Below are 27,127 nucleotides of genomic sequence, written 5' to 3'. Positions count from 1 at the left end.
TCAACTAAGAACACTGATGGAGTCCTGAGGTGCTTTAAAGCTTAAGCGCAAAGCAGGTAATGATGCTGCTTTCCCATGTGCTTATACTACCAGTTACCTGAAATCAATAGGAAATTGCTTGTTTGTTTGAATTTTCATTGCAGGTCTTTGAGTTTCTCATCCGGCTGCATTCAACTGAGGGATCTGTGGATGAAGAGGTCTACCCTTATGTTCGTACCTTACTGCACTTTGACACTCGGGAATTCCTTAACGTTCTTGCTCTGGTAAGAAATTGCTGATCTTCTCCAAAGAAAAGCGCAGTGACGGTTCTTTCATCATCTATGTCATGTTGCATGATCTGTAATATTCCTATTAAAAAGTTCATGCTTTAGCTAAACCAGCAGTTACTGGCTTGATGCAGAACACATTTGATGTGTGTTCTATAAGATATCAGAGGATATCATAATAGTCTTTTATGTCCTTAAATATAAATTGATGAACATGACATATACAGTGAAGACTCTGGTAACACATGTAAAGCAAGACTAATGTATTTGTAAAGGGAATTTTAGTACCTACATCTTTCTCCTGTGTCAAGATTCATCTTTCTTTCTTTCTTTCCATATTTCCTTTCTAAATGTTTTGAATTTCCTCTGTGTGTTTGGACCTGTTATTTTTACCTGAATATATAAGAACTGTTTCGGTCGTTAAAAAAGAGCGAATTGTGTTTTGGAACCTGCTGCTTAGGTGATATGCACAGAACGGCCTTAAAAGCATTGTCAGCTTTGTGATGTGGCTGCTGCTTTGTGTTTGCTTGTATTTCTGGGGTTGGCAGTGGAGAGCGTTCTTCCAAGGTGTCAGTGTTTTGCCTCACGCAGACTTTTGAAGACTTTAAGAATGACAAGCAAGCTGTGGAATATCAACAGAGAATTGTGGACATACTTCTGAAAGTGAGTGTGCTTAAAAGTTAACCTCCGTTGACATCTGCCTGATTATATACAATACAGTGCAGGAAAGCCTGTAATTTGGATGAGGTGTTTCCAGTCTTGCCCTGGATGCCACCTCTGAGCAGGTGGTGAGCTGGAGCGTGGATTCACCTCAGCCAAGGTTGCCAGTTGGGTATTTGGAAGTGGCGCTTCATGCACATGATATATGGGGACAGAGATATCTCCTTTCCTGCCTGTGATTTCACCTGGGTGGTACTTTGTCAAATTTCTCCTTGCTGCACTGTTAAGCTTTTTTTAAATCTGTTTCTCATTGATTCCACTCCCTGATTCTTTCTGAGCAGGAAAAAAAAGGTCCCAGGAATCCTGTGTCTGGCAGGGTGCCAATGCTCTTCCGATAAAACACTGCTCCCTGTATCTGTAAATGCTGTGTTTGGGATGTAACATACCCGGAATGACAGGCCTATCTTTAGTAAATGGGAGAGAAGAGGAATTGTGAGTTATCAGCCCGGTGCTCTAGAAATCACTTGTCATCTGCAGACTGTGTTCCTTAACAATGAATGTTCTCATTAAAAGCTATCACTGCCAAATGCTGTCTGCTTTCCCCTTCAAAGTTGTCAGCATTAATAATGAGTAGCTCCACTTGGAAGCTGTTTATGTATAAACATATCATAAGTAGCGCTTCCCTGTCACTGTCATCACCGGTAGATGAGAGCAAGGGCACCCCTGAGTGAATTGGGTGACAGTGCTGCTGCAGTAGGCTGTGTCGGAGGGGCTGAGATAACGCAGTGGTGGGGGAACTTGTGTGAGCCTGCTTGAGCAGGACGTTGCTGTAAGGGTGTTAGCCCTGTGCTGGGTTAGGCCGTGCTGGTTTGTGTCTTTAGCTGCTGCCAGCAGGAGGTGGCACACTGCAGCTGTGTTCTGGAGGTGCTGGGGGATGTCCCTGTGGCATGGCATAGGCTGGAGCAGGCTGTTTACAGCCCTGCTCTTACAGCCCTGCTCTGTGCCGCTGGCCACGTAGCAAATGTCCACGTCAACAGAATTCAACCCTGCTCTTGGAGGGGAAAAGGAGGGTAATTGTGAAAAGGGCTGCAGGATTAAGAGCATCTGCAGGCAAACGATTCAGTGTTATGAGAACTGTCACTCCTTTGGTCTGGAATCTGCTCTCCTTTTGGATAAAAATAATAATAATAAAAAAATCTTACAACTTTTTATTTAAATGTGTCATCGGCAAAAAAACCCACTTAGGAAATAGCTGCACTTTTAAAATAGTATGGTCAACACAGACATTCTGCTAATGCTGATCTAAACTTTGCCAAATATATTGTCTTTTAGAAAGTCCGTATGGTTGGCCTGCAGGCTCTGTAAGGGTGCTCTTTCAGAGGTGCAATATTTTCATGGACTGACGAGGACCTAGTTTGTGAAAAACAAAGCCAAAATGAGTAAAACACTACTATTGTTTCAGTGACCTATATTTTTGATGCTGTTATCTAACACCTGTATATTCTCCTGTGTGAAATAGCCTTTTTAAGCAGAAAATGAAGATAGCATTAGCTGATGTTTCAAGCAGAGCTCTACTTGATTCCTTAATATGCCTTAGCTGTCTGTCTCCACTTGTGTAAGACAGCTGTCTCGCAGGGGGCTGGAACTCCAGGTCACTTTAAGAAATTAGTTGTATCTCCCAGGCTTAGATTGAGTGAGGTTATAAACTCTGAGACGCTCCGTGTCTAGGCTTTGCTAGAGCAATTCTTAGATGTCAGCTGAAAGAGTTGTTCGGGTGATGGATTTCCACCCAACTAAACCCACTGCTTTTAGAGGGGGACTCTCCAAACGGGCATCTCATTTTCCCTGAGTGCTTAGGGTTCTTTTAGAAGCATGAGACGCCAAGTCAGGACACATCACATCCTGTTTTTATGTGTCAGACAGGTGAGAAGCACTTTTCGGATTTCAAATCCCTTTTGAAGTGATTCTTACTTATTCTAGTGATAGTCCATTTTTCTGTTATTTCAAATCAAGTCAGCACAGCCACAAGTTTCTCGAAATATTCATAGACTAACAGCTAATTCAGCGGGGAAAGAAACTTTTCCCCAAACTGTTGTTTCATAGTCATTAAATCAGTTCTTCTGCATACCATAATTGAAGTGGTGAGTACCTGGGGCTTGAAGTCAGATGTATGGGGGTTTTTCTCCTATAATTACTAATCTTATCTTTTTTCCTCGTGTGACGTTTCCCTGCTCAGAAGCTCTGTTACCTGTCCGGTGATCAGCACAGGCTACAGAGACAAACAAGGGATTGGAGCCCCTTCACACCTGAAAATCAGGGATATGCAAGAACACTTGAGTATATGGCAGAGAGATTGAGCCTCTTCAGCTTTAGGACAGAGGTGATTTATCAAGGACACATCCACCATCTGTGTCTTCAGGTGGCAGAGTTAAATGCTATGGAAGGTGGTCATCTTTTGACCTTCAGGGTGGACTAACACCAGGAGATTGTGCAGATGTCTAGGGTAGGAGGGGATATGATGGTTGTACAGGGATTTCTTCTTGCAGTGTCCTGACTGCTTTCCCAAAGGCAGCTGCAGAAGCACTCACCTGTACTTTTATTTTTCCTTTTTCTCTCTAACACTTCTTAGGTCATGGTAGAGAATTCTGACTTCACCCCATCACAGGTTGGCTGTCTCTTTACCTTCCTTGCCCGTCAGCTTGCCAAGCCCAACAACACGCTGTTTGTGAACAGGACGCTTTTTGACCAGGCAAGTATTCCCTTGTGAGAGGCAGAAAAAATTGCAGCACTAAAGAAAGCATGGCTAGTGCTGTAGGCTGAAGCAATTCTGGCAGTACTGGTGCATTATAAAGCAGGTAGCATCTTGCTGGGACTTTGCTGTGCTTTCATAGCAGCCGAGTAGGAGAGATCACAAGCACAGTAAGCTCCGTATGTCAACTTGCCTGCTGGAGCTGTGTGAGAAATAGGGTTCGGTCCTAGGAGATGGAACAGCCTCTGCTCTTCCCCTTGGAATGGCAGATCCCTGTGGTCCATAGCATGTCAGGAGAGAGAAAGCAAAGGCCCATAATGACAGGAGCCAAGCTGTTTATCTTTAAGCCCTCATGAGCATTTTGGCGGCTCTGTTGTCACTTGTTACGCACAATGAAGATGCCAAAGTAAGGAGATAAGGGGTGCCAACTGAAATGATATTGGCGAGCTTATAGAGCACGGATATGTAGTTGGTAATTTCTAGTTCGTGTGGCTGCTATCCTTCTCTGCTGTTTGAAGTAGGCTGATACGCACCAATGCATGCCTGAAGCTTGCACAGGTTAAGCTCGTATCCCAGCCTAAGTCCCAGAAATTCCTGTGACAGAGGCCACCGCTTCAATGGCTGCAGCAGTTGTGCTTTGATGATCATAGGGATATATGAACACCAATAAAAAACGAGTTACAAAATACATGTCCCTTGTCATGATTTAAGACCAAAGAAACTCTGTGGAGGCGAAATGGATTTGGTTTCAACAGTTTAATTACAGATATATTCAATTTCATTAATTATGAAATTAATCGTTAATAAAAATTATTTCCTGTTTTTCCGGGAGAGATGGCACTGTCTAGGAGAGAAGTCAAGAGGGTCAGTGTAGTGGTTCCATCTGTTTGGTGTATAGCCCAAGGCAGGGCCATGGGGTCCCCCGAGTTCTGTATTTCCTGGTTTCCCCAAAGTTTGATTCTAGATCCTGGTGCAGAGTCATGGGTTTCCCGCCCTGCAGTCTTTCAGCAGAATTTGGTTACACCAGAATTCTTAAGTGTCCTTAGTTATGGGACCAAGGAGAGAGTACCTCGCAGATGGCTAGTACACTCAGATAGCGCTGTTGCGTTCTGAGTTGCGGTTGCTGCTGTTGTTGCTCACGGCCTGCTTGTTAGGTTTGTGCTAACGGCCTTGCTCGGCAGGCCTGACTCATGCTAACTTCTACATCCTTGCACAGGTGCTTGAATTTCTGTGCAGTCCAGATGATGACTCCCGCCATTCGGAGAGGCAACAGGTAATAAATAACCTTCAAGGGAACATTTCTTTAAGCACCAGGTATGACCGGACTGTAGAGCGGAGTTCAGCCTCGTTGGGAATGGGTGTTGGCTGAAGGTCACGTGCCAGAGCAGACACCTAGCGCAGGAGTGGTGGCCAGCAGGGAAGAATTGGGCGGTGCTGTGCTTCACTGAGCAGGAGTGAAGGGGGATCTACCCCAGCATCGCCTGTGGGAGAGGTTTGACAGCAGTAAGAACCGAGGCAGAAAAAGTCCTGGGTAAGCAATGACCTTCCTAGTTAGCGGACAATCAATTAAAAACCTGTGCAATAAGCCCTGTGTTAATACTAAATTTAACGGACCAGGAGCACTGTACTTTTAATGACACTGCTACTGCAATATAAATAACGGGTCTTCAATATCTGCAGGTCCTTTTAGAATTGCTCCAGGCGGGAGGGATAGTACAGTTTGAAGAGAGCCGCCTTATCCAAATGGCAGAAAAAGCTGAATTGTAAGTTGCTGCCTATGATATATCAACACTGCCTTTAGATCTTGTGCATGAAGTTTAAATACTGCCTTTAAATCTCCTCCAAAGCTTTTCTCCTCTACGTTTCCTGTTCCTACTTTGCAGCTGTGTTTGGGATTATTTTCCCTATGCATTCACATATGCTTCATTTAATATGTTCATATTTAGTCCTAGTCTTTCTGTCTTATCTCTACTGGGTGTTCTTCCAGAAAGCATTGTTAAGATAAGAGGGGATAAAAGCTGTGGAAACCCTTCAGCGTGAAACCCCGTGGGGCTTGATGAATTTTGGCACTTCCTATCCTAGAGCCCAGGCTTTGTTCAAAAGTATAGTTGTATATTTGAATGCTCTGCTGCTGACAGATGGAGATGACTCGTTGGGGTGAGACCCACAGGTGGTTTTAAAAGCACGAAGGGGTCTGGAGCCACCCCCGTTGTACTCATTTTAGAATTGAGTAGGAGAGACAAACACAGTGTCTACAAAGGCTAAAAATTTCCACAATCTCCTTTACAAGCTTTACGCTTCTAGAAAGAGTCTGTCATGCCTGAACAGAGCCGGCCAAGGGGAGGGCATCTTCATCCAAGCCTTGAATTTGGTTGTTCTGTGAATTAATCCACCATACTGCAAAGGACCAGAGAAACAGAAGTGCAGCGGTGGGGTATGCCATGCCCATTTTCCTCTGCCTCCTAGAAGCAGATACTGAACCAAATTTTTCAGATTCAAGAAATGCATTTTTTTTTCCTCCTTGCTTAAGAGAGTTTGACAGCCAGAACTACCAGCTCAGCTGCATCCATCTGAGCTAAAAGACTGTAGTGTGATGTTATTTAGCAGACTTTTAATTTGTTTTGCCTCAGTTGCATCTATTTTTATCTAAAGTCTCGAAATATTTAAGATATTTTATTAAAATGTGAAGGTAGGAAGCTTTGTCGTAACACCTTGAGTCATGTTCAGTGTGTTTCTTCAAATTAGTGTTGCAGATTGGCCTAGCTTAGAGCCAAGTGTGTTATAGGAATGAGGATGATCTATGAACAGCAGAACCTGTGAAACCTTATTTCTTTAAGGATTTTTGTCCTCTGCCCCCTGCCTCTCGCCTTAGTAACTCCAATTTTCTCTGTTCTGTATGATAAGTTCCCAGAAAGAGGGGGGTGATAGACTGGCTGGGCTGTGGCTGATGCTGAATGGCACATGTAAACTGGAGCCACCCAGTCTGTGTGCTGAGAACCTTAATGGAAGATACTTCCAAATGCTTTTTGTAAAACATGCTGTTTTCTTTTGAGTGCTGACAAACTGTGCTGGATTTGAGCTGCCTACCTCTGTTCTGCTGGCTCAGATGAGTGTGTTTTTCCTAATATATTTTTCATTTTAGCTATCAGATATGCGAATTCATATATGAACGAGAGCTTCGCTATGACAAAATAATTGGCTGTTACCTGCATGATCCAGTGAGAAAGGTGAGTACATCTAGTGCTCCTGGCCTTTTTTTCTTTGTGGGCACAGCAGCCCTGCCTTTCTGTTGTACTTTATCTTAAAAAGTATCCTTCTTTTGCAGTTGAGTTTTCTTACAGTCAAGGCTTTTTGTGTTCGTGTGTTAGAGAGGAATTGTCCTGGTAGAGAGGAGTTGATTTCTTTAAAGCTTCAGAGTTTTAATTTCTTTTTAAATTTAAATAATGCTAATACATAAAACCTGGGGGAGAGGTAGGATTTATTGCAGATGTTGCAAACTGTGGTACTTCCTTGTTTCTGCCACATCGGTCCCCTCTCTTTCCTCCCCCCTGGAAAAAGTCTCTCTGCCCCTACTATCTCTTTGCAATTACCTTCTGCATGTGCAAAAGTTGCGTGTCTGCCCCAGTTTGTGAGGTATTCTTTTCCCTACCACCAGCAGAAGTTGAGAGGGGAGTCTGGCAAACGTGAGCTCACCAGCTCCTTATGAAACCACCGTGCTGAAAGTTGTGTTGGATGACGGAGTCAGAAGAGAGTGAGAGAGAAAGATGGTAAAAACATACAGTACAGGAGAGCACGTGAGCTGAAGACAGTGCAGGAGAACCTGGGGGAGAGGCTAATGTTAAAGAGGAATGCAGGATTATCCTGGGAAAACTGACCTCCCCTCTGGCAGAGTGTTCTTTTCTCTGCCTGTGCTCCTAGCTGGAGTGATGTCCTGTCCTTTCACCCTGTGAGCAGGAGGGGGATGTTTCCAACAGTGGAAGAACAATTTTCGCTGACCTCAGTGCTTAACGCGTTTAACATCAATTCTGTTCCACATGGCGCTTTTTTTCTTTTTTTTCCCTGGCTTTTCTTCAGGAGCTATTTAGAGACGTATAATCTGGCCTGCAGATAACTTACCCTGACTTGCTGAGAGAGGACTAGCCCTGAGGTTGTCCTAAGACTGTTTGAAATGCTCTCCCTTACCGAAATCTAATGCTGTTAGTGGCGCTGCAGAACATGCTATACCATCTGTGGTTTTATGCCTTACAGGAAGAAGTTTTCAACTATATTCACAACATCCTGTCCATGCCTGGCTACAGTGCTGAAGAAAAGCAGTTGGTGTGGCAGAAAGCTTTGGAACATATAGAGGTACAGTGCATCCTAAAGCCGTGGTACCTCAGCTACCGGTAACTCCCGTTGGATCTGCCTAGTGCTGTTCTGTAAGCAGAAGTGTCGCAATGTTGAATCGCAACTGTTTAGAAAAGCGCTGGCTTTTTAAGGCTTAGTAGTCTCATTAATATAAGCGCATCTTTTAGATTCAGGCTGGCTTCCTTGGTTTCCTGGGTGCAAGTATTGCTCTTTGGATAATGGAACCTTATCAGGTCCCCTGATAAGATGACTGATGCTGAGTGTGTGCTGTGTAGCAGGGAAGGGATCCATTAGCAAGTCTTTCATCTCATGAGTGTGCAGCAGCAGCAAGGTCAGGACGTTGACATCACTGACCTCACAGTTGGTGGTATCAAATTCCTCATCTTCCAGTGATAGCAGCATTCAGTGTTGGTACCCCGGCACTTCTAACCGGGGGAAAGATGGGGTCATGACTTCTACTGTCAGACGCAGACTGTTGCTAGACTTCACTAGCTAATAACTTTTTCCCATCTCTTCAGTCTCTTTGCTTCAGGGGGTGGAGATGTGTCTGAAATAATTGTCCAGTCAGTAGACACGGGGAATCCATACTATCTCTAGTTCCTGTAAGGTGGTGTCAGTCCCCTCCAGTGTGATCTGGAGTTAAGCCAGGAAAATAACTCTGTCTATGAAACAAGCAGTCATGCACTTGCCCAGACTACCTAGCAGAAAAGAGCCACAGAATTCTGTATCTGGTGAGGTAAGCAAACAATTACTGCGTACTTCTGAAAGATACAGAATACTTTTAGCCTCTGCCAGCAGCTGCAAGTAATGCGTGACTAATGAGAAAACGGACCAAGAGGGAAAATGAATCGGAAGACGATAAACAGAAATGCTGGAATCCAGCTGTATGACACGCAGCTTGCTGAGCTCACACCCACTCTCCAGATGCACTTTCAGGGAATTGGTGGTGGCGGTGGTGCTGTGGCTGAGCAGGCCTGGCTCATTACTGCCTTAGCAGAGCAGCCGTGGTTCCACTGTGCTGTCCCAAGTTGAGCAAACTGCTGTCTGCTGTGCTGCTTCCTTGTCTGCTGTGTTCTTCTACTGCATCCCTTTGCTTGTGGTGGTATATACAGCCCAAATTGGCCTTATGAGTGAGTCAGCCTCCTGCTGTAAGCCTTATTTTGTGTCTTTATTAAATTACAGCTAGGTCTGCTTGCTGGGTCTCTTCAGCCTGAGGACTTGACAATTGCTATTGCATGTTTGGGTATCTCAGGACAAATTAGAAGAGTCCCGGGTTGCCCTTCCTGATGTTTCTCATTGTGTTGTGTACTGGTTTTGATAGGCTTGTCATAGGCTAAGGCTGCCAGCTTTTCATATTGAGTTGTCTGGTTTTGTTTCCTCGCTCTGGAACCACTTCTTGATTACTGTGCAGTGTCAGAAATGTGCAGTGCCAGCTTGTCAGAGCTGCATACTTTTCTGGAGTTGGTAAACAACAGAAAATATTCCTCTCAACTTGTCCATGGCCATCCTTAAAAACAGGGTTTCTTGCACTGTTCAGTCAGTCTCATAGCCAACAGCCAGCTGCTTTTTGCAGCTTCCTCCACAAAGCTCCTGGGCAGCTCACGGGTTCTGTAGGTTGCCGATCTCGGGTGCTCTCACTGAGATGAACTTCCTCTTCCCTTTCGGCATCTTCTGTTTTCCAGGACCGCTGAATAGTACATACAGTTTCATGTGGTTTAGCAGCTTATTGGCTGCTATGGGCTTTTGTTCTTTTCCATTGCATTAATCCTGCTCTCAGACATTCAGAAAACTTAGTGGTAAATTACACTTTACCAGGGCGATGCTGTGATTTCAGGTCTTTGAAGAACTATCCTTTCATCTGCTGAGGTATGAAAATAGCAGACCAGCCTCTTCAGTTGAAACTAGCACTGTCTACAGAGGCTTTCTTGGTGATCATCTGACAGAAAGTGGGTTTGTAATCAGTGCCATACCTTATTTTCTCTGTCATCCTACATAGCTGTTGTTTCTTGATGTTCATCTTGAAAATAAAACCTAAGGCTTCTCTTCAGTCAAAATGCTGCTTGTGATGGTCACTTTCTGTCCTCAGACTGACACGCCTTGTGTAAGTACTGTCTCCTCCGGGGCTGTCTGCCGAAGGAGTACCGTGTTTGCAAATTGTTCGTACCTGGGAGAGAATGAAAACCCAAGCCCAAAACCTTTTGGCTGTGAGGATCACGCTGATTCAAGAGCTGCAGCCAGTTACAGGGAGGCTGGGCCAGCCCCTTCCAGCCAGGCAGTCCGATCCAGCAGCCCTGCAGACCAGGGAGGCTTTGTTCAGAGAGAGAAACAAATGAAGGCAGTCGCACTACATCCCTTCTGCATTCCTCTGCACCGCTGTGGCTAAGATCATCTGGGTCCGTTGGATTGCCCGGCCTTGTGGGATGCAGGGGTTGTGCTTCTGAATGCTGGGGAAGCAACTAACAGCTGTGGCCCACGCAATAAATCTCTGGGGTCAAGCACCACAGAGTTGCTTTACATATCCAGTATGGCAGGCAAGTTTTGCTTTGGAAACCTCACAAAATGCATCTTCTATGATAGCTCTTCTTTAATGATCGTGGGGGGCAGTCGTGCTCTTCCTTGTTGTTTCCTTCCTTGCCTTTGTCCTGGTCTGTTGGTGGCACTGGCTGAATTTGGTGCCTGCTACATCTCTCCAGAGACCAGGCTAAGACTGAGTAACTTTTTCAGATGTATTTTTTTTTCTTCCAGTTGTATGTTTATGATTTTTTTCTTTCTTTCCCACTATAACAGTTGTTTTTGTTTAGTAAAGCAACGTTTTCTCCTGCTTAGCAGGGGCTTTTGGGAAGGGTTCCCAAGTACCCAATATTGGTTTGAAGCAGTTGCTTCTCATTTATTTGGAAGCATTAAAGCAAAAACCTCATGTTCTGGGATGTGTAGACTTGTATGATATGAAGCCTCTCAAATCAAGCTTGACAGGAGGCAAACCCACAGGCATCCAAAAGATTATTTTTTTTTCCTTTTATTACAATAAATATTTTTTTTTAGGGTTTTTTTCACATCTGGATAGGTATTAGTTACAGGAAACCTGCTTTTAAACCTGTTGTTCCATTCTGTTCAAGCCAGTTAAAAGACCATTCCCATTTGACTGAGAAATTCCCTAGGGTCAGTTGAGGGCTTTGTTTCCGCTCTACTGCTGGCTCCTAGTTGGCACTAGGAATGTCTTGTTGGCAGGGGGTAAAAGGCAGTTGTCAGAAAACCTGGTGAATAATTTCCTGCCTTAAGACTGAGAAGTGGTCTTGTTGGTGTAAAGAGTTTTGTATTCTTACAAGGCCTATTGTGTAACAAAATCATTGACTTTCTAAAATGCTTTTTTACAAACTACACTTCCTCCTAATAATTTTTCTCAAAATCACTTTTTGCACGAGGGTATTCATTATTTACATTATTTTACAGCTTTCATCTAGGCAAAGATGCGGTTACAACATGAATGGACTTGGTGATACTGCATAATTGTATTGCCTGTGAAATGAGAAGTAATTATTTTGTTGTGTTTCTCTCTCCAAAGGAGTTGCTGCTGCTGAGCCCATGTAAAGCAGCTGACTTGGTAGCCATTCACTTCAGCGAGCAGATTGAGAGCATCATTACAAACCTCCAGGTAAAGTGTCAAACTTAATTGATGCTGGTGCTCCTTTACAGTGGGATTGCCATTCTTGTAGGAATTGATTGCTAAGAGTAACAGTAAGTTGTTGCTGTGTCATAAATAGAAGAAAACTATCTTGATAGCTACTCAGCTGCAGGAATTTGCTCATTTCTGTTATTTGGTCTGTTTGTAGCGTTCTGGCCATGAAAATGTGTGATCTCCAAGTTGCTTGGTCGCATCACTTGGTGGTAATGCAGTTTTTAGTTTGGAGTTCTGTATGGCTTGCACTCACAGATCAGGCAGGGCTGTTGCCAGCAAACATATCCTCTGAGTATTTACGCAAGGCAAGTGCCTAAAGCACCTTCTTCAGCAGGCACGAGCCGTGACCGGTATTTTCTTCAGTGGATATAGTTGAGGAATCACTGGTTTATAGCACGTTATTTGAAAGAGTAATACTCTATCTTCTCCTGTTGTACAGGACCAGTTCTTACTCTTCCAGTTTCTGAGGAGTCTCCTTGATCCGAGGTACGTAAGAAAATCGGGCCATTTACAAACTACAGCTTGAAAAAATGGGTTAAAATAAATTCCTTTGTATTAATAGACAACCTGAGGCCAAGATTAGGGCTTGGAAAAGGTGTCTTGCTCTTCAAACTGCCAAAATTTGAGAAGGATAGTCCAGAAATAAGTGTGGTGGGGAGTACCCTTCAGCAGAGCCCTTGCTGGCTTCTGAACTGGGCGGTGGTGTGAGTTCCACCATGTGCAGTGTGACGCTCCCTGCAGCTGGTGAGACTTCGGGCATTGTTGTACCGACCGCTTCGAGAAAGCTGCGAAATGGTTACCCTGTGCCTGAAACTGTTCTCAGCCCACCAGTCTGATTACTTTGTCCAAGGTGCCCAAGCTTAACATAAATAGAAAAGCATTTCGGTCTATTGGCATTTTTCATTTCTATTTTATTTCAGAATTGCTGCCATATTTCACTGCAAACTTCTCTTTAACCACTTGCTTGCTCCATCTGCTCCTGTTTCAGTATTTCAGCACTGAGTGTTCTCTTCCTGTTGAATCAATTTTGAGTGCTACAAGACCTTGCTTTTATTAATTTTTTATATATATTTACATATGCACAGCTCCAATTGCTTCAAGTTAATGCGATTGAAGGACAGATCTTGTTCTGTCAATTAGCTACAAATTAATTGTGCTGAGGAGGAAGAGGAGTAGGAAAAAGTGTCAGTGTTTCAGCTCCTGTTGAGGTGGAATAAAAAGCAGGCTTTGGAAGCTAGAATTATTAACTTTTTGGATTTTGTTAGATTGTCAGTTAAGGGAAAATGCTTTGTTATTTCCTGAGTTTTACAGCCATGTTTGCATGGAAAGCGTTAACTTCCACACCTACTGTTTTCTTAAGTCAAATTAAAACCAGAAATTTTGCCAAGAAAATATCTTGGTTGGGTTTTATAGGAGATAAATTATATGATTTAGTTAATAAATGAATAATTAAAAATAATAGTTGAATAGTTAAGCAGAAATGTTACCCAGCTGGGTATTAAGTAGGACCTTATTTATGCTGTGATATCACTTGCAGCAAGTGAGACCCAGTGAAGGCAGTAATTAACCTGGATTTTAATCTTATGCATAGAGCGGCTTCCATAATCTCTGAGTAATAAACATATCTAATTTAACTCTGCCATAATTAGAGCTAAATGCAACCATTTCTTCTGTAGTTATCTTCTAATCAAAAGCAGCACCTGATGTGTTCCAACCAGCAATAGGAAGCAACTTTCTGTATCTGATCCTTCGAACGATCTCTGCTTTTCCCTCCGGGGCTGGTGTCCGCAGGGTGCGCTGGGCCACGCGGCTTGTCTCGTTGTGCCTTGTGTGTCCTGGGAAAGGTTATGAATGTTCCTTTTCCCTCTGCGTTCCAACGTCCACTAGTTCTCTGCGCTGCAGTGAGATGTTCAGCATCCCGAGTACTGGAGATAAAGCACATGCTGGCTGGACTGTAGTTGCCAGAATCCTCAATAAGCAAACGAGAAGTGGGACAGTTATACAGAAAAATGAACAAAACACTAAGTACTTTGGATTCACGTGTGGCAGTGAGTGACCATAAAGCAGAAGGTCTGGAAGCCCAAGGTTTAACCTGTTGTTACTGAACTCTTGTTGGCAGTAAGAAGTTCTGTACAGATCCTAGATTGATGAAGGGGCTTTTTCTGTGGGTTTTTTTTTTTTTTACATAACACCCAAGGCCCTGTGGTCTGTTTTCAGTGCTATGAGGCTGTCTGCTTCTAAGACCTATTAAAATGAGCTGAACTGTATCCTGAGAGAGGCAGGAAGGAGGGAGAAATCTTGTTGTGTAAGACCTAATCTGCAGGTATACCTACACTTTGCAGTATATCTATACATAAAATAGTGATTAGGTTCTGCTGAAAACATCTCTTTTCCATCAATCTAAATGTTTGTATGCTTTTCAAGCAAAATTCTTACTAAAATAAAGACCCTTAGAGCAGTAAATGAGCTTTTAATGTCTCAAATACGAATCATTGCTTGATCATATGGGGACAGGATTCATCATGCTAGTATAAATATCCTAGTTGGTGGAATTGCATTAGGGATTAATTTGGCCCATTTAATTTAGCTAGAGATTTATTTTAAAGGAGGGGGAAGGGGGGAGGGAGGAAACAGGGTTAACAGAAATTGCCTGGGGAAATTAAAACCAAATGTCATATGTTTGCATCTTACAAGCAGCCGCAGAAAATGGAGAATGTAGTGTGTATTGCTCAGCTCATTAATCACAGCCTTTGCTACATTTCCATTTTAAAGTCTTCAGGTTTTTTTTCCTCTAAAAAAGCCCACACAGTGAAGCATGCCTTTTTGCAGTGTGTGTTTGTGTATTATACCAACAATGTTAAGTTATTGAGCAAAACAGTGCTCTGGGTCTATAACTATATTAACAGATACCTAAACTTTTAGATTCTGTTACGATGGCTCTTCTCACTGATTACTGTGACACGCGCAAGGGTCGCTTGTGCCAGGCTTTGTGAGAAACCAGTGATTATCTCACCCTTCTAAGAAAGAGCGTGTCGAGTATGGCAGGGGAGGTGTTTGGCATGGTTATACTGAAGATGAACATAATCGCACAGAGCTGAGCGGGACCTGCAAGTCTCAAGATTGTTCCTTCGTTTTTAACATTATCAAAATCCAGCTTTCTTTCTGTTCTCTCTTCTCTGTTTCTTCAGTGAAATGGTTAAGGAAAACACCAGCTTGCTCATCAAGTCATGGATACTAGGTGTCAGAGTTATTTCCAGACTAGAAGTTTGCTCTGGTACTAAAAATGTATGATTTGCCATTTTCCCCATTTTGGTAGACAGAGATGATTTTTAAATAGAAAGTGCTACTTTATTTAAGTCTAGCTGCAAAAAGAGTAGAACGCTCGCTCCCTTACTGGCATTGGGGGAGTTCAGAGGGTGTGTGTTGTGGGAGGGGTGGATGGTGAATGCAGGAGGCCAGAATTCAGGGTTCTTGTTTGGTCCTTCAAAAGTCCATCTGTATTTGATACCGGAACGCAGCAGTGTAGATGCCGGGGTTTGAACAACTGTGTTTTGGACACTGTGATCAGCACCTGTGTGAGCTTTCATTTTTGGTAAATATAATTTATAATCAAGCGGTTGACATTGTAATCACAGTAAGCTGCTTTTGGATTGCTAGAGGCACGGTGTTCTCCTGGCCTTTCTTGGATGATAAAAATCCTGTTAGCTCCTGTAGCTCCCAGGGAATATAGGATCATATTGTATATCAGACCTTGTCCATCCCATGGATGTAGGGTTTGCACATCAGCACATCTCCTGATTAGGAATGTCTGTTCAGAAAGATAACAAAATGAAATACCTACCTTGATCTGTTTTCTTTCCTAGCAGGAGCTTCCCAACAGGCTTAAGAGCCCTGTTTCCTAGGCAGGATAAACTTCTGCTGTTTCTCGTCGTGATGCATTGATCCTAGAACTGCCACATGAAGTTTAGCATACAGTGGTGGTGAACTGCTGTTTGTTTTGGAGGGTTGCAGGTGCTATGTTTGTCTCTAGGAAAGTATCGTCCTTTCCATCCTAATGCTTTGAAATCTCTGGCTTCATGTTGTTCTTTTTAAAAACAAGATCAGTAGAAAACAGTCAGGACACAGGGAAAGTGATGGGCTTCAAATGAAGAACATGCAGTTCTGTTCTCTGTTTTGTTTCCCCCACGTTTCTTTAATGATAAGCCAAGGGATAAGAAAATGGGCACGATTTTTCTGAATATAATATTATATATATTGTTAATTATAATTATCCACAGCCCTACCCAGAGGAGTGCCAGGTCTGCACTGCTGAGTGCTTGACCATTGTGGAAGGCAGGGAAGCACAGCAGGGGTTGGAGACTTCACCTACCTGTGTGGATTGAGCAGATCCCATGCTGGGAGATGAGGCAGATGTCTTTAGTTCCAGTTAAATATGGTTCTGTAGCGCAGCTGATTGCAAAACCCTTGAGAGAGGATGCAGCCTTTGGCTGGACAACATGCAGAGGCTGGTTCAAAACCTTACAGTGGGCTGTCTGCCCCACCAGTGACTGTAAAGTGCACAGAGTTATTGCCTCTGCAAGAGCAAAACCAAATGCACCAGTTTTCTTCTGTTTGAGAAGAGGTACTAAACAAAAATGAGGATGTTTCCCTACAAGAAGCATGATTTCATATGTCAGTGACGTAGATAAAAGGGATCACATTCTAACAGATGAAGCATTACAATGTGATACAGGAAACCAAAGAAGAATTTCAGGCATGATACGCAAAAAGCAATAAAACATTTTCTCAAACACATGCAGGGAAGGTCTGTAGGGCAAAGAGACAACCGGCATCTAAAATGACCACTCAGAGACCATAAGGTTTTACTGAAGAAATTGAAGAAAATCTTTGCTACAGAATTGCTGAAGATGTGTCTGTGCTGGTATCTTTCTTCACAGGGGTCTTTGATAGCCTGATTTATACTGAAACATCAGTAGAATATTTTGTGGAACAAATGAAATGCCTACTATTAACCTCCAGCACCAGTAACTAGTAGAACCAGCATAGTTTTGCTCTTAAAACCAGGCTTTTTTACTTCTGTTTTAATGATAATAGATAACACACAATTCACTAAGGAACTCTTCTTTCCAGTCAAACTTATGGGCTAGAATCTGATTTGATTCTCCTATGCCTTTTTTATTCCAGAGAAGGCATTAATCAAGACCTGATACATCTACCACCCTACATCACTGAGCAGTTCATTGAGCTGCTGTGTCAGTACAGCCCAGACCAGGTTTTGGAGACGCTTAAAGTTCTGGAATACTGCAGACTGGAAGAAACCATCCAGGTAGGGAAGCCATATATGAGGACAGGGCTAGGGGAAGCATTCAAGACAGCTCTATCTCTTGAAAGTACTGTGAAAGTACTTTCACCTAGGTTGTGGATTAGTTCCTGGATACTCTTCTAATCCACTTCTAGCAGTTTTTCCCCTCGAGCTGCTAAACTGCCCTCCTAGCATGGTTAGCTGTATTTAATATACTGATTCTGAGTTTAGTCTCAGGACTAATAAGAAAAAAGCCATTAGTGCTCTGAAGCTACGGAGTAACTGCAGAATAGAGACTGGCTGTGTTAATGTTGATTAATATGTTAAAGGTATATGAAGTCATGGGCTGGGGGTTTTGGAAAACAGTGTTGCCAAAATTTGACGAGCGCTGGGAGAGCGACTATTTCTTCCCCTTATGAAAATTTTAACAATAATCTGTCCTTGATCTTGATTATTTATAGAAATTTTTTATATATTTTTCTTTAAATATTTTAACGGTGGTGGTGGCAGTAGTGCAAGTCGAGAAATAAACACAGCATAGCCAGCAGCAGGGGAAAGTAGGTGTGCTGCTCAGACTGGGTAAGGTGCCTGTGAACACATGGAGACACAATCCTTTCTGACCATCTGGTCCTCATTGTCTTGTGGAGTAAACAAACACTGGCAGATTTCTTCAGACAGACATTCACCTTTTTTTTTTTTTTTTTTTTTTTTTCCCTTTTAACTCAGATAACCCAGAAACATCAGCTCCATGAAGCTTCTTCGTATTTACTGGAGAAGAAGGGAGATGTCCATGGTGCCTTTTTGGTTATGCTTGAGGTACAGTATGCTGAAATCCTGAATGTGTCATTTTTGCCATGCCAGCATGGCGCGACATGCCATCAGCATGATGGCCTAAGTTAAGGTTTGATGTCGTCATTACTTCTCAGTTTGTTTCCCACTAGAATCCACAGAAGCGTTTACTTTCCATCAAATAACATTATGTTCAGTAGTCTGTAGACTCAGCAGATCAGTATATTTGTCTGGCATGTCTTCAAACATCTAGTAGATAATAGATGCTGAAATTTGTTTTTCTTAATCAAAAAATCACCTTTCAGCTCCAGTTTTCCATTCCATATTTGGAAAGAGATTTATGCTATGTTAGTCATACTGGGAAAGAAAATGAGGCCGAGCCTTTGTAACCATACCTTTTAAAAATGCTTCTATCAAGATTCTGCAAGTTTACTGTTCTGAGTTCTCTCTCTTGTTTCAGCGATTGCAGAGCAAGTTGCTGATGCTTACACAAGATGATGAAAGTAAGAGTTATCAAGTTAAACTCCATTTTCTATTAAAAAGAGATAAACACAAAAAATGTAAAGTGCATAAGCCTGATACTTGGCATAATGAGATCCTTTTTCAGGTTTCTGGGTTTTGCAGTGACTTTTTTTAAATTTATATTCACATGGCTGTGGTAGCTATTCTGATGACACTTCCTTACTCTTTTACTCTGATCTTGCTGGAGATCTAGAACAAACTGTGATGGATGGGGTTCTTTTGTGTGTGCAGTCAGCTGCCCTGTTAGCTTTTTTGATTGTGACTGGTACTCTTCCTGGCTTACCAGCCACATTTCCTATGTTAGAATCCATTCGAACTCATTACTGAGCTTTAGCAGGCATTATATATGAACAGTGATGAGAGGCATCTGGAAGTAGCTTTTTTTGAGGCAAACCTCTCAGAGCAGTAAGAATTCTGCCTACAGAAAATGAGTATATGCACAGGTGCGTTGTTCACTAGCCCAGGGACTCATGAGCACCTAATTAAATGCAGTGCCTATATTTGCTGCTTAACTGTATCCTAAACCGCAGCTAAGATCTTCCTTATTTGATTATGTAAAATGTTTTATGTGCCTATTTACGGTGCTATTCAGGAAAAGTGCCAAAAATCAGGACCTGTCTTTATAATTTAGTTGCTCACTGCAGTGAACAGAATTTAGATGAACAGAATGATTTTATTTTGCAGAATGATTGGAAGTTAACATATCTAATACTTTTTATAATTGCAATTTGGTTTTTCCCCCAAAACTTAGGCTCAGCTGAACTCCCCATGCTAGAAAACATTGAAAATACCTTAATGAAAACAATTGCCCTTTGCCAGAGAAATTCACACAATTTAGACCAGCAACAGCGAGAGGTAAGATAATAAGAAAATGTATCACTAAAATCAACAGACCTCTGCATTTCCTGAAACTTTCCCTTCATGTCCTTCTTCCTTTCCCCATCTATTGTCTCAAGCAGACATTGTTTTCCTCTGCATTGTGGTGTTCTTGCAGTGGTTCAGGTTTTAGACCCACGAGAGAGAAATCCTCACTTGTAAGGAAGTGCAAAAAATAACATGGATATCAGCAGTGGAGAAGCAGATGAGGCAACTTCCTTTCCCCTGCTTTCAGCTCCAGTTGCAATTTTGGCTTGACTGTCAGTCAAATACTAAAGAAGGCGTAGTAAACTTCGAGCCAACTTTATGGCGGTACAGAGCTGATGCTGCTGTCACTGTGGCTGCAGAATGTTGTGGTTCTAAATGTGTTCACAAATCCTGAATTTAATGTTGGGGTGGAGACAATACAGCTTGCTTGAGCTCTTGCAGGAGGAACTGGGTTTGCCTGTTTCCTTGTACTGAGGTTGCGTTTCCATTTTGCTAACATCAGTGACACAGAAGGCACCTTCACTCCTAAGATTTTGTATAACTCGTGTAACTGAACTCAAAACCGAGAATGTCGTTCCCGTGTTTGAAGAGGTGGCATGTCTGGAAGTCAGGAATTCTGTAACATCTTCCGAGCACTGTCCAGCGTATGAGGTGACCTGCTGGGTTTCTTCTCTTAAATGATTTTGCTGTGCAGCAGATGGCTGCTGTGTTTCATTGCAGAGGTGGCTGTGTGCACACCCTGAGTGCCTATGGCCCGCCTGCCGAATTGGACAGACCTGAGTCAGTCTGCTCTCACTCTGGGTCCTGTTCCACCTGCTGGAACTGCTTTGGTGATGCCTGAGTAAGGTTTGACTCTGGTCACCAAAGGAAGGACCTGCTTCCCCAGTACAATCCTATGTGAATTTTCACAGCTCCTGTATTTCACCTGGAGGATTTAGATGCCTCTCTCCAGCTGGGATCCATTTACTGTGCTACCCATTATGTAAGCAGTCTCTACACCAGAGAGCTTGCATCTCATGTAGAGAAGTAGTTGGGGAGTGAATGAATTAAATTAGATTGTTGTCATAATTCCAGTAAAAAAACAGGTGAGAATGGAGAAGATGGAGCAAAAGGAACCAAGGGTCTTCTCTGCTCAGACCCCAGTCAGATAGTGTCTTGGTCTAAGATATGAGCGATCTAGACTGAAAACAGATCCCCAAGGGCTTTGCTTTTTTTTTTAACATGTTTCAGTTCTGTTCCACTGCAGTCGTGAGAAACGTAGTTCTGTTTTCAGAAACTGGAAGTGAGTCTTTGAAAATGGACTCTGACATTGGTCATAGTTCATTTTTAGTACTGCCGTGTTCTTACTGGCTTTTTTTCCTTGCATTCAATTATTTCAGGCCCTCTGGTTTCCCCTGCTGGAGGCTATGATGTCCCCACAGAAATTATCTGGTTCTTCACAGTGTCGATACTCCGAATGTAAGTATTTTGGCTTTTGTGACTGGAAATATTAATCAAAATCTTGTGTACTGTCTCTTCTCTACTGAATGAATAGAAGAAAACTGGTTTTGACTCAGTTTGTTAATGTTCTGCTCCTGCGGTAGATCCGAACTGCGGAGGCTGTAGCGCTGAGCTCAGGTGGGTGTTCGGTAGGCTGCAGCTTCAGTCAGGCAAGGGGCTTCCATTGAGCGTGGTCTCTTTGAAAAAGCCAAGGTGCACAGCGTGTGCAAAGGCTTTCTGGGTTGTAAGTAGGTTGCAGTCTGCACTTCGGGAACTTGAAGTGATAATACACTGTCGTCTTCCATGCCTAGCTTTTTTGTGTGCTTAGCCCTGCACCTATTGTATATTATATATCACCAGAACTCAAACACACCTGCTAAATTCTCTACTCCAGTTCTAGTACCCTGAATCTGTTGTGGGTGTCAGCAGCACATCTTGAAAAGACTCCCTTTATGGGAGACTTAAGACTAGTTAAAAAGGGGCTTAGATACTGTGGTCTTGGGGCAGAATAATGTCTTTTGGTCCGTTCCAGCCCTGTGCTCCACAGTGATTGTAGTTGTGCATGGTTAAGGATCACAGCGTATTACAAGTAAGTGTGGTGACTATCATTCCATCCATCCTCACTCTGTTTATTTCCTTCCACTGTTAGCTATAGCTGGACTCCTGGGGATGGTCTTGCAGAGATCAGTAACCCAAAACTAAAAATTGGCCCCCTCTTCCCTCGATTCATCTTTTCCTCTAAATTCAGAATGTCCTCTAGATAATCCGTTTTTGGGAGCTAATGCCTGCAGAAAAGTAATCATCTGAAGTGATACCAGCAACGATGACGGGATAATACATTTGGATCCTGCATAATTGTTTTGTTTTCATTCCTAATGTGCATGCTTCCCAGACTGCTCTAACTGGCTAATTATCCCCACAAAGAAGCTGAAGCGCTGGGTCCATGCATATCTGGATATTGGCTCTTTCTCTGGGAAATTTGGGATCTAGTAACAGGTGTCATGAAAAGGTTAATGCTAGGGACTTTTAGAGTCTGTGGGGCTATAATGTGGACAAGGCACCCAAATTGGTTTTTGGTAACAGTAGAAAAAGTGAATGACAATGCCGCGAAGTTAGTCTCAAAATATGAACATTTGCTGTAGGTAGGGTGTGGGAGGGGAATGGAGAGGCATCGTGATATCAAACTTTTAAATATACTTTCTGATACAAAAAGCTGTGTGTTCTTAGTGCAAAATGGGCAGAAGAAAAAAATAAAAGCCGTTTTCAAACTAGAAAACATGAACTGAAATAAAACTCTTGGTGTGTAAGTCCAATCTCTCTTTATTCCTTGAATCCTAATAAACTGCTGGTGGATTTTATGTTTGATATTTCAGCTTTGAAGAGTTTGACAATGCAAGTGCTGAACAACATGGCTGCATTTATCGCTCTTCCTTCAATCCTGCAGAGAATTCTACAGGTGAGTTTCTGAAAAGCAGCAGCTTTTACCAAGCTGTGCCACTCCATTATTGGGAAAAGCAGTTTTCAGGTCACTGCAGATCAAATTGGCTAATTGTCTGGTTCAAAGTACTTCAGTAAAAGTTCAGTTGGTGAGATGTAAGTTAGAAAAGCTGATAGAATGGTCTGGGAAACTTGAAGACACTTCAGAAGGCGTAGACCTGTGATAAGTTAATGGAGGTAATTTCTGCAAACCAAGTAGGGTATTATCTCAAAGGCTGCAATTACTTAGAACCGAAACTGAGAAGTTTTAGGGCAAAGCCACCGTGAACTTCTCAAAACTTGGAACTAGATTTGTTGAAAGCCATTTAGCTAAAGCTCTGGGGTGGACAGTTGTGAAAACACTAAAGGAAAGTTTGTAGGCTTTGAAGAAAGAGATCTGGGCCATTTTGATTGACAGTGCAACGTATTATTTTCAAGATGTTTGTGAGTGAGCAGCGAATGTTGTAGAAGAGCTGATTTCAAAACAGGATCTTGGGTTGAGTGATCACAAGAGGATATGATTTGTTAATTTGCAAAATAGACAAAAGATGAGGTTGGGATTTAATAGCAAACCTTTAGAAATGCAGGAAATGAATTAGAAAAATTGTCTGCATTGCAGAGTGGAATGATTGAAGGGTTGAGCAAGTGTCGAATTACTCTTCAGTGTTTCTATTCCAGATGAGAGATGAAAATGTAGAAAGGGGCTTACAGGCTTCCCAGGGTGAACATGCACCTCTAGCAACCTATTAGTTTGATCTTAATATTATGCATAATCTTGGATTTTGGAAAAAAACGTGATTAATGACAGTGGTAGGTGTTGTAAAAGAGTGGATAGAAAGCATGATCAAATGAAATGTGGTTTTATCAAAGGTAGAAAGTGTCGGGCAAACTTAATGGCTCTTCAATAACTTATTTCGTCTGGTTTTAACCGGGGCATTAGAAATAGTTTCCTATTGGGCTTCGTTTGATGTTTAAAGTGGGCAGGAACTGATACAGCAGCTGTGAACGAATGAGCAGGGAGGTTGACAGGGAGGTTTTCCCAGGTTGTGTTGAGAATTACCAGAATGGGGTGAGAGGCACACCAGCCACCACTGTGAAGATAACGCAGCTGGGAGGTATTATGGTGTGGAGGGAGACCTTGTTCTCCCTTGGGATGAATAGAGATTCTTGGTTGCAGTCTTCGGAGATTCCATGCTATTTCTGTTCTTACAGACTCTTTTAGTAGAAATAGAGAAAAACCCTTTTCTAGAGGCTGGCATTTGTGGCCTGGAGGCAGCAGATGAGTGAAGTGTATTTGTCAGTTGTACAGGGAAGTGCTTTGTGTGATGGCACTATTACGTTGCAGAGGCTAGTGGGATGCTTGCAGTGCATCAGATGGAGGACTTCTACTAGGGACAGAAATGTGCAAGGCATTATTTAAAGAAGCATGTGCAACTCTGGTCACTGGATTTGAAGGCAGAGGAAAATTGTTCCTGCTCATTCCATTTCCCTGGTCAGCCTTACAAATTCAGTCTGTAGAGATTTCAAAAGGCAGATGGTTTTGTACAACTAGAGCAAAAAATGGGGAGAGATGATGACGACTTAAAACGCATTCAAAGAGGATGGAACTCCAGGTAAAGAACATTGATATCAGAACTTCATAAAATAGGAGTAGTAATTGGTACCTTGTAGCTCAGAAACAGGTGTAGAGAAAATAGGGTTGCAAAACTCATTAGAGGATTCTACAGAAGGGATGGTGGTATTTGTTTACAGGATTTCTAAATAAGTTGACTTTGCCTCTTAACACTCATTCTTTCATAGATTTCATTCACTCACTCTCACATATTTGCTAATGCCACAGATGTATGGGAATGAGTGATCTGACCTGGATCACTTGTGGGCACTAGAGAGGGCGTCAGCCCCTCACTGCATCGCTGGGGTTCCTCTGACTGATGATGACAACTTAGGTTTGGACAGCTTAGGTATGTCCTTTAGAAGTTGCTGGCTGTTACAAGGTGGGTTTTGCCTCTGAATCTCACTTAAGCTTCTGTGAGTCATAGGCCAGGTTGCTGCACGTTTTGGTTCCTTGTTTGGAACTTTGGGTTGAAATACATATCTGTAGTCTGTTCTCCTGTTGGGCTAACAGAAAAATGGTCTGTGATATTCTGCAAACTTGCCATCCTTCTCACGTTAGGACATGGAGTTTTCCACTGATAACTTGTTCTGTGATGGGCGCTTATCAGTCTGCTGCCTTCCTTGCTTGACACCCTCCTCAGCTTTGCAGCTGGGAGCAGTGTCCTTTGTTACCAAGTCATTTAACACTTTGTTCTTGTGCTTAAAACCATGCATTTCCATTCGTACTGCCTTCACACCAGCCTTTATTTCTGGGTATCTGGGCTTGCATTGCTCTAGGTCAGTCTTGGTTGTGTGTTTGTAGCTGTGTTGTATTAAACTATTGCTTCAGGGCTTGTACCAGGTGCCTGTGGAAGGTTTTCTTTGGGTTTTATTTTGGTGCATAGCTTGGCCCTTGCAAGAACGTTGCTTTGAATTCAGCTGGGAAGATGATGATGGAAATGTCTGACTGTGTGGCCATGTCTTTGAGTGCCCAGCTCAGATGTTCAGGGGTCCTGAACCCTTGCCATGTTTGGGGTCAGGAGGCTTCCCCGTGTTAGACAGCAGGGACCACCAGAGTTTTTCCCTCCCTTTGTAGTGTGACCTGTCATCTGCTCCCTTGGATTACCTGGGAAAGCCATTTAAGTGCCCTATGGCGAAGAATCGCAACATGGCATGCATACATCGTATTTCCCCAGAACCTCTGTCTCAACAGCTCTTTCTCAGCAAGAAAGTTCTCTATTTTTTTAGCCCTGGGCGGGTATTCCTTTTGCAGAGCTCTGTAGTTGCTCTTTGAAGCCATATAAAATTCTAAACCCTGGTGCCAAACTTTTGCCTCCAAGCAGTATGTGGGGCCTCGTTCAAAATGTTAATGACGTGCTGCTCTAATTGTGACCATAAGTAAATTCTTAAACCAACTCCTCTGGGCCCTGGAGAGCTACAGCCTTTCCCAAGCCCTCCAAATATTTCTGTGAAACCCAGAATTATAAGCAGTGTTTGTCTAAAAATGCCCTCAAAACCTGTTCCAACAGAGGTCAAGTCTTGGTGGGAGAGCGTAGATGCACTGGAGCTGCAGGTCTGGAAGGTAGAACAGCTGCCCAGGAATTAACTGGGGGATTTTTTTGTAAGGTGGATGACAGCGATAAATGGAGGTAGATTATCTTGTCTTTTCTGAAAAGGAATTAGAGTATTCCAATTTTAGTGGACTGTTTTTCTTCCTCGTCTGGGCTTAACTGCTTACAGATGACACCTTATGCAAATGTTAACTTTGCAACCAAAATGCTTTGCTAAAGGGCACCTTGCAGAGGGCTGTGCCCAGGCTCCACAGCTTTCACAGAAAATAGGTAGGCTCCTGGCATCTGCCTATTACAGCATATTGATTCAACTCTATATAATTGAAGTCATATGAAATAACAATTGATATATTTATGTTCTTGCTCATCCTCAATGATGCTGTAAATAGGAAGTCTGAAATAACCGTGTTGAGGGGTACTAGAAGAACTCTCTTGAGCATGAAGAAAAATTCCATGTCATTAAGGATGTAAGTACTGTCTGAAGAGGGCTGAAAGGTTGCATGTTAATTCCCTTACAAAGCTATAATCCTTCATTAAATATTTTGTAAGTAGATGCAGCTGATGCCTCCTACAAAATGGAGAACTGGAGAAGCCAGAAATTTAAAATCTACCTGTAGGAACCCCAAACTGAGGAAAGGAGGAATCTTTGAAAACTGTTCCAGAGTGGAAGCAGAAAGATGCAAAAAGCCTTTGCCTGAATTTTTTCCATCCCTGCCTGGTTTTTTTTCTTTCCAGTCCTGAAGGTCAACGCTGGGATTAGTTTTATGTACAATAGTTGCTCCACCCCCTTGCAGATGGGACAAGCCACAAGTGAATGCGTTTTCTGAGTTCATAGTGCATTTATTCACACAGTTCTGCAAGCGCTGTTAGCAAAGAACGTGCTATTTACTGGACCTGGGAAGAAATTAGAAATGGAGGAGACAGAACTGGCTGAAAGGCTGCATGAGCACCTTTGGCTTGCGTCTGGATACCTGCCAGCTTTTCCAGATGTTGGTAGAGGCACTGGGCAATGAGTTTGGCTTTGGCTTACCACGCTAAGCGTTGCCGTGTCCCCAGGGAAATACCAGCCTGGAAACAGTAGCTGTGATCTGTTCCTGGCAAGGTGCAGCTGACTTATTAGTGTGCCATCCCATACAGTATATTTGGAGCATGCATAAATTCCAAACTGAGACAAATTTTATAAGGTGGAATTACTGAAGCATATTCCTCCGAAAAAGTAATTGATCCCGCAAGGCTTTTGTGACTAAAGATTTGGGGGGGGGTGTGTGTGTGTGTGAAACAGCACATTGGAAGAAAGCATTATAACTTCCTGCGGAAAAGTGAAATTACAGCTCTGGATTTCATGCTCAGGGCAGGTAGATGGCCCCAGCCCAGGCGTTGAAGCACTGGCTGCTGGCTGCCGGCAGGAAACGTGCATCAGCTGCACTGCTTGCACGTGGCTGCCAGGCTCGGTACAAGGCTTTGCTAGACCATATGCCTCCTCTTCGGAGAAGGGTCCACTCTCTTCCTACCTGTTGTTTAGAGATAATCAAGTGCAACTTCAGAAAAAATGAGCAACCGAAAGTTGGCTCTCAGACTCACGTTCCTTCTCTGCAAAGCTGTAGGTGGCTTTTCTATTCTTCTCTCTTCTTCGTATCTCCCCTTGCTCCTCTTTCTCTGTCCAGAGAAGAAACAAGTTGCTTTGAACATGCAGCTTGGGAAGTTTGAGTTGCTCATAAGTGGTTGCACCTGTATAGTTTGTGAGTTGCCTGGTTGAGTTTCCTTTGCCATATTCTTGAGTGCTTTAAAAGGAGAGTATCTGGTGGATACAAAAATAACTTGCTCTACGTTACG

At 42.9% G+C, this 27,127-nt stretch overlaps 1 protein-coding gene across 4 annotated transcripts in view; it reads left to right on the top strand.

Annotated features, from left to right (window-relative positions):
- Window positions 1–27,127, top strand: part of VPS8 (VPS8 subunit of CORVET complex) — an 85,483-nt gene that overhangs the window by 40,839 nt on the left and 17,517 nt on the right. For all 4 annotated transcript variants that reach the window (XM_037407546.1, XM_037407544.1, XM_037407545.1 and 1 more), the window contains 15 exons: window positions 144–263; window positions 858–929; window positions 3,556–3,675; window positions 4,892–4,948; window positions 5,356–5,438; window positions 6,818–6,902; window positions 7,924–8,022; window positions 11,585–11,674; window positions 12,138–12,184; window positions 16,883–17,024; window positions 17,727–17,816; window positions 18,250–18,292; window positions 19,063–19,166; window positions 20,555–20,633; window positions 22,028–22,110. In XM_037407546.1, the coding sequence (XP_037263443.1) occupies window positions 144–263; window positions 858–929; window positions 3,556–3,675; window positions 4,892–4,948; window positions 5,356–5,438; window positions 6,818–6,902; window positions 7,924–8,022; window positions 11,585–11,674; window positions 12,138–12,184; window positions 16,883–17,024; window positions 17,727–17,816; window positions 18,250–18,292; window positions 19,063–19,166; window positions 20,555–20,633; window positions 22,028–22,110 (1,314 nt within the window). The remainder of the gene's footprint in view (window positions 1–143; window positions 264–857; window positions 930–3,555; window positions 3,676–4,891; window positions 4,949–5,355; window positions 5,439–6,817; window positions 6,903–7,923; window positions 8,023–11,584; window positions 11,675–12,137; window positions 12,185–16,882; window positions 17,025–17,726; window positions 17,817–18,249; window positions 18,293–19,062; window positions 19,167–20,554; window positions 20,634–22,027; window positions 22,111–27,127) is intronic.

This window comes from Falco rusticolus, chromosome 13 (genome assembly GCF_015220075.1).
Source record: "Falco rusticolus isolate bFalRus1 chromosome 13, bFalRus1.pri, whole genome shotgun sequence".
Lineage (NCBI taxonomy): Eukaryota > Metazoa > Chordata > Aves > Falconiformes > Falconidae > Falco > Falco rusticolus.
Note: the sequence above shows the minus strand (reverse complement) of the source record. Positions and strands in the feature narration are given on the sequence as shown.